The 9,578-nt window shown below is 41.8% G+C and overlaps 1 protein-coding gene across 1 annotated transcript; it reads left to right on the forward strand.

Moving 5' to 3' along the window:
- The first annotated feature begins 202 nt into the window (after positions 1-202).
- Positions 203-9,320, forward strand: LOC115176376 (tubulin beta chain-like). Its single transcript, XM_029736368.1, has 5 exons — positions 203-546; positions 7,229-7,346; positions 7,514-7,624; positions 7,844-8,088; positions 8,332-9,320. Exons 3-5 carry the CDS (start codon positions 7,564-7,566, stop codon positions 9,112-9,114), a joined length of 1,089 nt encoding a protein of 362 aa, XP_029592228.1. The 5' UTR covers positions 203-546; positions 7,229-7,346; positions 7,514-7,563; the 3' UTR covers positions 9,115-9,320.
- The last annotated feature ends 258 nt before the right edge of the window (positions 9,321-9,578 follow it).

Below are 9,578 nucleotides of genomic sequence, written 5' to 3' on the forward strand. Positions count from 1 at the left end.
TGCTGGGTATGTACGTACGACACAATCCCCTCCAAAACAACACATTTGGTTAGTAGAGACCCTACTGAGTATTTTCCACTCCACTTTAGTTGAGACAGGTAGAAAAGTTCTCTCTCTACAGCCCAATATTCTCAACATACCAATGTCAACATTGTATTTTTTCATTATTGGAATATATATATATATATATATATATTTTTTCATATTATTATTTTTTTCTCAAATTACTCATTGCGTTTTCTTGTTGTCACAATAGAAGTGTCCAGTGATTAAAATGTAATATCTTTTGAATGGGTTATCCACATAACAATATTTTGAAATGCGGCCTTTTATTTTGAAGTTTCCTCATTACCATATGAAAGTGACATCATTGTTTGTGCTGCTGGCACCTTTCTCGTGTCCAGATTAACAAAACCATTGACCACACTAGCTCGGTTGGGTCTTCATGGTTCGCTGTCTCTTTGTGTCTCGACATTTTTACCTGTCAACATGAGGGAAATCGTGCATATCCAAGCCGGCCAGTGCGGTAACCAGATTGGTGCCAAAGTAAGAACCTAAACATTCATCATCCTAATTATGAACTGCTGTTGTAGTCTAACTGTTGCAGTTTCATAGAATTTTTTAAAAATTGTCAGGTTGGATTTGATACATTAGATTAGGATATAGCGCGAGATGAGACCACTATGCTTTGAGCTTTTGTTTTATCACAGGAAGTGGTAGTGTCTTCCTTTTTAACCCTTATAATAAAACTTTACATCCTCAGTATTACAACTACAATGGTTTGGATAAATGATCAAAGCAGTTTATTGAATGATTGTCTATAATATAGTAAAGGCTTGTTTCAAATCAATCAACACAACTGAAAACTACTACAAAGAATGGATAATCATCCAGTCACATTCACCCTATTAAAGCTACCTTTTTACATGGAGACTATTTATGTCTATTGCAATATTATTTCATACAATACGCAGAGTGAATTGGGTGTGTGATAGCTACCATTTGTTAAAGTATTGTAACTCCACAATTAAGAACTCTGTGATAAATGTATACGTTTGTACGTCTGTGTGAGCCAGTGTGTGGAATTGCGGTGTGCAATTGTCGAGGATTATCGGTTGTTATGAGAATTATGTTCTCAATGTTAACTTCAATTAAAATACTCAGTCTGCCACCCAGAATGTGTAAGATTCTGGTTGAATAACACAGACGGAGGCCCAGTTTACAAGAATCAGACGTGTTTATTCAGGAGTGCGCTCTGAAGTCCATTGTACAGAGACATCATTATATACCAGGCTCCGTACTTACGCACACACATACACACTAACATTAAGGCCCAGATCTCTTAACACTGTAGATCATTACCCAGCAGACAGTTTCATTCCTCTGAGATTAGGGAAACCTTGAGGGGAACTCCCTCTCATATCTTAAACCCTCAGAGTTCAAGCTAGGGCAGGTCAACCACAGTTTAACAGTTCTTGGTGTTTACTTAAACACACAGAAACAAATTCTTCTCTTCTCCTAGTCCAACCTCGTTATACTTATGTTTAACCCTTTAGTTACTCATTCTACATGCTATATAGACCATATCCCCAATAGTGAAGTCTCAGGGTAGAATTATTTAATCATTACATTCAAACATATAAATCCCTTATTATCACGGTTTAACCGGGTTCTCTGGCGTGTCTACGTCTCCAGATCGCGTTAAAGCTGCTCTCGCATTATTGTCTTAAATCAACCTATTCTTCACTTGTCAAGGTCTGTCAAACTGTGAAATGGTGACCTGCCCTTTTGCCTCGCATATGTGAGAAACTTGCGTTCAAGACATTCACATCTATTCATGTAGCCTGCTATGCGCAGAGCCAAGTTACATGTTTTCCTTCAGATACTGGGTCGATATATCGATTCGATTTATTCCAGCGGGCTGTGTAGACGCTGACAGAGCTTTCCATTGGTATGTGAGAGGGGGTGCAGGAGAGCATTGAGAAGAGTGGGGCGTGCATCATTTACAATGATGGAAAGAGAATAAAATACAATTTGAGAGGTCTGTCAGTTGTTTGGTCTTTTCCAAATTGGAGAGACAAAATGTTGACATTGCTTTGTTCTCTTTGAGATAACATTTTTATTTTGTAGGGTGGGACTGGTTTGTGTTACTGGTCCATTTCCCATGTACAATAAGCCTTGACATCATCAGATAGAAGTACCCCAACCCCACCCAGTCTCTCATATGCCTATGGGTAAACTGTTTGACAGTCTTTCTGGTTGATAGCTCATATAGGCCTACAATGGAGGACATAATGGTCCAGTCAGACCAATCAAATCCATATTCTCTGTATCAGGGTGTCTAAGGTTGTCATGACTACCCCAGGTCCATGGTCATTATAGAGCCACAGAACCATACCAAGGTCATTCCTTCCTCAGACATACAGTACAGCTCATCATTATCATGATGGCTGAGCCGTTTCCGGCTGCTAAAGTTCATTTTAATAATGTCCACTTAAAAGCAGGGCCGTACAGTAGCACTACCCGCCTCATCCTAATCAATGTTTGTCTTCCCCTAACCAAATTAGGGGGGTGTGGGAGGGACATACAGACAGAGGAAACAGCTGATGTAACAGACGGTGAAGTCACTGGGTTCAACAGCGATTTAATCTGACACTACTGGAGGAAGAGACACCGACAGAGATGAGAAGAAAGAGCGAGAGAGAGAGAGGGACAAGAAGGGGAGTGTGTAAGAAAGAGAGAGGTGCCCTATGAATAAAACAGAAACAAAGGACTTTCTTCTGAAACTCATCAGTCTATTCTTGTTCTGAGAAATGAAGGCTATTCCATGCGAGAAATTGCCAAGAAACTGAAGATCTCGTTCAGCGCTGTGTACTACTCCCTTCACAGAACATCGCAAACTGGCTCTAACCAGAATAGAAAGAGGAGTGGGAGGCCCCGGTGCACAACTGAGCAAGAGGACAAGTACATTAGAGTGTCTAGTTTGAGAAACAGAAGCCTCACAAGTGCTCAACTGGCAGCTTCATTAAGCAAAACAATGCTTCTTTTATCAGAACAACAGTTTTCAGCTGTGCTAACATAATTGAAAAAGGGTTTTCTAATGATCAATTAGCCTTTTAAAATGATAAACTTGGATTAGCTAACACAACGTGCCATTGGAACACAGGAGTGATGGTTTCTGATAATAGGCTTCTGTACGCCTATGTAGATATTCCATTAAAAATCAGTAGTCATTTACAACATTAACAATGTTTACACTGTATTTCTGATCAATTTGATGTTATTTAAATGGGCAAAAAATGTGCTTTTCTTTTAAAAACAAGGACGTTTCTAAGTGACCCCAAACTTTTGAACGGTAGTATAAGCTACTTCAATGGACAGTGAACCTTGCTGGTGTCCATGTAACTGTTAGTTTAGTAAAGCGTTAGTTAGAATAACATTACTGGTGGCCTGAAAGAGAGGACGCTACCCCCTCTAGGGTGTCATGGGTTGGATGGCCACCGGCCGGATCTGATTGACAGCCCAGTTGAAGGCATAGGAGAGTGGGTGTGGCACTGTGCGCTTTGCTGGCCATTGTCCCTATTCTTTCAAAGCAATTATTCTCAGTCCTCCCTGATAACCATCTATCCTATCTTTGGCTGTCCCTCACTCATCCTCTTTCTCTGACTCCCTCTCTCTCTCTCTCTCTCAGATTAAGGTCACTTGGTCATATTGGCTGTGCATACATGGTTTATCAAAACACTGATTGCTACTGTATATTGAGTCCATACAGTTGAGTACCCTCAAATCTCTCTTAACTACTGATCTGATATACAGACTGTTTATCCAGATTATCCCAAATCATCCCTTAATGCTGCTCTTTACAGAAAATTAGCAGAGGCACCAACATAAACAAATGTCTGAAACAAAAGGTCACACACACACACACACACACACACACACAAACACGCAAGCATACTCCTCAAGGGGTGAACTAGACACGATTACAGATCTAGAGATGATCAGCTTTCTCAATTAACTCTGACTGCCTGCAAATGGATTTAATTTTCATATTTGTCTATGAAAAGATCTGCGTGTCCTTTGTGTTCTCTCCCTCTCCACACATGGCCTTTTAAACGCCTCCTCTGTTCCAATAACACTATTATAGCCATCTATCTCAGTCTATGAATATTTAAATTGACCCAGGGCCAACTTAGTGATTTGGAGGCCCCAGGAAGAGGCCAGTCTTTTTATGGATTTATAGTAAAGACATGTAATTTAACTGTAAAAATGTATTACCTTTTAATGTCCCATGAACACAACCAGTCATTATGTTTTCATCTGATTGTCAAACAAATCACTTAAAAAAGTAGGTTACTTTCGCACCTTCATTCAAAATAATTCCAGCATCTGAGCAGTGCACTGTGCACCTGCCAAATTTTCTTCAATTCGCAAGTGACTGAAACTATCTCACCGGAGAAAGCATCCAAGCGAGCAAAACAGCGAACCTCTGTCTTACTACATGTAGCCCATGTATCTGATGCTGTCTGGCCAAAAAGAGGATGATATGCCATAATCTTTATTGCTTCATAGCGTCAGATACATGAGCTGCACATACATGTCCTCTGCCTCGTTGGCGATGGCAGTATTATCAGCAGCACCTGTCTTTTTACTAAAGAGTCTATGGGCCCAGGGTTGGGTTTCTATTAAGCTAACATGGAATTGTTTTAAGATAGTCATACCAAGGATAATTTAGCTATTTAATTTAGTATTTTAGGATGCCTGTAGCTATAAAAAAAAAAGATAAAAGCAACATGTAAAGTGTTGGTCCCATGTTTCATGTGCTGAAATAAAAGATGAACAAAAAAATGATTTATCTCAAATTTTGTGCACAGATTTATTTACATCCCTCTTCATGAGGATTTCTCCTTTGCCAAGATAATCCATCCACCTGACAGGTGTGGCATATCAAGAAGCTGACTAAACAGCATTGATCATTACACAGGTGCAACTTGTGCTGGGGACAATAAAAGGCCACTCTAAAATGTGTAGTTTTGTTACACAATGCCATGGATGTCTCAACTTTTGAGGGAGCATGCTATTGGCATGCTGACTGCAGAAATGTCCACCAGAGCTGTTGCCAGATCATTTTAATTTCTCTACCATAAGCCACCTCCAACGTCATTTTAGATCATTTGGCAGTACATCCAATGGGCCTCACAACCGCAGACCATGTGTATGGCGTCGTGTGGGTGAGTGGTTTGCAAGTGTCAATAATGGCAGTGGGGTTATGGTATGTGCAGGCATAAACTACGGACAACGAACACAATTGCATTTTATCGATGGCATTTTGAATGCACAAAAATCGTGTCACGAGACCCTGAAGCCCATTGCAAGACACGTTTTTTTTAAAGGTATCTGTGACCAACAAATGCATATCTCTATTCCCAGTCATGTGAAATCCATAGATTAGGGCCTAATGAATTCATTTCAATTGACTAATTTACTTGTTGCATGTTCAGTTTATATTTTTGTTCAGTACATGAAACATTGAATTTGGCCTTACTGCTATTAGCCCATAGACATGCATTGAATAACAGATGTATACATGTAAAAACAGATATTCAAAACATTTATAAAGACAGTCAAACATTTAATAAAAGGGAGGTATGTTTTGAAGTGTCTGTTCTATATCTGAGCGATATAAGAAAGCTCCGTTTTTTTTTTTATTATCATGGAATGTATTTTTCATGCCCAGCTCATGAGGGTCCTTGCTGGTGTGTGGCCTGAGTCAATTTCATCTTCTGTCCGCCAGTGCATTGACCACTCTATGGTGTTACATTCCGTGCTTGATTTGGGCCTGATTTGTCCAGAGCGCCGTAAAGGTACTTCTGATTTTTGGGAAATTGCGTTCCAGCTCCTCTACAAAACAAAGTAGCCTATCGCTGATCCATATTCACACACCGAGGCTAAACACGTTGATCAAAGCTGAATATAGGCGGTATCTGCATTGAATAGCAATGGAGTGTGGTCATTCATTTCCTGATTCCGGTTTGTTGAAGTTCATTTGCCGCCAGTCTGTGCGTGACAGTAGGCTGTTTGAGACTGTGCAGATTGAAAATGCGCCAACCTGAATGCACATGATGCGCTGGTCCAAGTTGTTAAATGAGGGTTTGTAAGGTCATGGAAATTAGTTTATTAATAATTTTTGTAATTCATGAAGGCACACTTTTAAATATGATCAATCACTTAAAAATCAACATATCAGCCATTATCAGAATGACTCTTCAGTGCGTGTATGTGTGTGCCAGTGCGAGTGGGCCGTTGCTTGAGGAGAGAGAGCGCGACATTTCAGCAGCAGGTATAAAAAAAAAATGACAGACAACAGATTAACTAGATGGTCAATTCAAAGCATCACTTGTAGCAGTTATCTTGCTAGTTAACTATAGCTAACTAAGCATTCATGTCGTTGTCAACTTTCCACCGGCAATAAATAAATGTGCACCGTCGGAAAGCTGGGAATCCCTCTATTAAACAGCAGCCATGTCATTGCAACAACGTTTAAATATATTCTAAGAATGGCCTGATTGAAAAAGAACTTGCTGTACATAGATCTCCCCTGAAACATGAATATTTGAGCATTATATATTAACATGTCTAGTTAGATTCCTTGCTTTCAAGTAGCCTACCTTATCCATTTGATCCCTGATTCATTGAATGGGGGAATAATTTAATAAAGACAAAAGTATGTGGTTGTAATGTTGAGCCTTGATCAAGGACACAACAGCAGGAGATGGTAGGCCTACATGGGACCAGACACAGCAGCCTTCCAGTGTCAATAATGCATACTTTTTCATGTAGGCTATAATAATAGTCATGAACATTTGGTTAAAAGTCATGGAGAAGTCATCAAAAATAAGTATGAGTAACAGTGAACAATCAGAGGTCTCTATAGCATTATGTAATTTGTGAATTTAGGTGAACATAATCTAATCTACCGTCTTGGATAAACACAGCTCCCGCACTTCTTTTGTCCCAAGTAAAGCACTGGTTACATTTGGTTTAGTGAGCCAAGAATTTCCTGTTGTTTTCATCATACTCCACAACAAGAGAGACATATCAGACATTTCGGCTCATGCTTCAGTCTTTGTTTGCTATGCATTCCTCTCTCTATAAAACGTTGCATTCCTCTCTCTATAAAACGTGTGGCATATGAACCTAGGAAACTGATGTGCTGTCATCAATTTAGTGTCTGTAGTTCTGGGAGGTGATCAGCGATGAGCACGGGATCGACCCCACAGGCACCTACCATGGAGACGGCGAGCTGCAGTTGGACAGAATCAGTGTCTACTACAACGAGGCAACAGGTACCACACCCCAAAATCTATTGCCATGATCCTGCCACATTTTAATATGTAGCATATTTAACCCAGTCTATATGGCAATGCTGGTGGAGAGTTGTTTTGGTAATGGTTTCCTACAGTATTCACCTGATGTCTTTTCCTCCTCCCCTCTGTCTCTGTCTCTCATGGAGGTGGTAAATATGTGCCTAGGGCTGTCCTCGTGGACCTTGAGCCTGGCACCATGGACTCTGTGAGGTCCGGACCCTTTGGACAGATCTTCAGGCCAGACAACTTTGTGTTTGGTAGGTGGACATACAACCTGTTTGTAGGTAATGGTTGGGGATGGATATAACAGAAAATGTTTCAGCTAGTGAGTGTTAAAAATATATGTTAGAATTGGGCACCCAAGAGAACCCAGCAGAATGGGGGGGGCTATTGATTATCATAACTGGATTTGTTTCATATACAATACAAGTTAAATGTATTCTCCTTCCTATTCTTCCCTTCTCCCCTTCCTTCAGGCCAGAGCGGTGCTGGTAACAACTGGGCAAAGGGCCACTACACAGAGGGAGCAGAGCTGGTGGACTCTGTCCTGGACGTAGTGAGGAAGGAGTCAGAAAACTGTGACTGCCTGCAGGGCTTCCAGCTCACCCACTCCCTGGGCGGAGGCACGGGGTCGGGCATGGGCACCCTGCTCATCAGCAAGATCAGAGAGGAGTACCCTGACCGCATCATGACCACCTTCAGCGTGGTGCCCCCACCCAAGGTACTGTCATGTCAGCCGTACTTGCAATTCAGATCGCTGCGGCCAATTGTGCACTGATTTATCAGATAAACGTGTATTGTTCAAATGCGTTTAATATCTTACAGTAACAAAAATATATAGTGTGTATATTGAGTGTTTCTTCTTTGTACATAATTTTTCTAGTGCTTCAATGCAAATGTACTTAATGAGGCAGATAATATAAATTACTTGAATCTCTCTCTCTCTCTCTCTGTTTCTTTCCAGGTATCAGACACAGTGGTGGAGCCCTACAACGCCACCCTCTCTGTTCACCAGCTAGTGGAGAACACAGACGAGACATTCTGCATCGACAACGAGGCCCTCTATGACATCTGCTTCTGCACACTCAAACTGACCACGCCCACCTACGGTGACCTCAACCACCTGGTGTCAGCCACCATGAGCTGCGTCACCACCTGCCTGCGCTTCCCTGGCCAGCTCACCGCTGACCTCCGCAAACTGGCCATCAACATGGTGCCCTTCCCCCGTCTGCAGTTCTTCATGCCCGGCTTCGCCCCCCTCACCAGCAGGGGCAGCCAGCAGTACCGTGCCCTCACCGTGCCCGAGCTTACCCAGCAGGTGTTTGACGCAAAAAACATGATGGCCGCCTGCGACCCTCGTCACGGCCGCTACCTTACTGTGGCCGCAGTGTTCCGGGGACAAATGTCCATGAAGGAGGTGGACGAGCAGATGCTTAATATCCAGAACAAGAACAGCAGCTACTTCGTGGAATGGATCCCCAACAACGTGAAGACCGCTGTCTGCGACATCCCACCCCGTGGTCTAAAAATGTCTGTCACCTTCATCGGCAACAGCACAGCCATCCAGGAGCGTATCTCTGAGCAGTTCACTGCCATGTTCTGCCGCAAGGCCTTCTTGCACTGGTATACTGGAGAGGGTATGGACGAGATGGAGTTCACTGAGGCAGAGAGCAACATGAACGACCTGGACGCCACCGCTGAGGAAGAGGGAGAGTTCGAGGAGGAGGCTGAAGACGATGATGCTTAAAGACAGAGCATTGAAGATGAAGATTGTATTCGAAGGGCCAAATGAAGCTGTGAAACCATATGGGAAAAAACCTCAAAGTAACTTAGAAGCAAGAAAAAGTTAAAGGGGTCCCAAAACCAATTTGGAGCATTTGTTTTATCTAATGGAAAGTATTATAGAAAATTAGACACACCCCTTGTGACTGCGAATAAATGAACTAATGTTCATCTGTTGTCTTGTCCTCATTTGTCCTGTACCAATAGGCATACTGTTTGACTGACAGATGTTACAAGTTATCATTCCATCCACATTGTGAAATCTGCGATAGAAAGATATGTGTTTTTTGTTGAGTACTGTGAGTGCTTTGAGTCACAAAGTTTGATACACTAGGGAGGCTGTTGATACATACCATCATCATGGGCCAGAGAGGAGGAAAGTTAGTTATATCATTGGAATAACATTAAACTCACAGCATATTACAGGCC

The sequence above is a fragment of the Salmo trutta genome, chromosome 37 (genome assembly GCF_901001165.1).
Source record: "Salmo trutta chromosome 37, fSalTru1.1, whole genome shotgun sequence".
NCBI lineage: Eukaryota > Metazoa > Chordata > Actinopteri > Salmoniformes > Salmonidae > Salmo > Salmo trutta.

What these genes read in the sequence shown, in the direction of transcription:
- LOC115176376 (XM_029736368.1), top strand. Translation starts at nt 7,564, where the DNA reads ATGGACTCTGTGAGGTCCGGACCCTTTGGACAGATCTTCAGGCCAGAC. An exon ending in GCCAGACAACTTTGTGTTTG is followed by an intron (nt 7,625 to 7,843) that starts GTAGGTGGACAT and finishes CCCTTCCTTCAG; the next exon opens with GCCAGAGCGGTGCTGGTAAC. An exon ending in GCGTGGTGCCCCCACCCAAG is followed by an intron (nt 8,089 to 8,331) that starts GTACTGTCATGT and finishes GTTTCTTTCCAG; the next exon opens with GTATCAGACACAGTGGTGGA.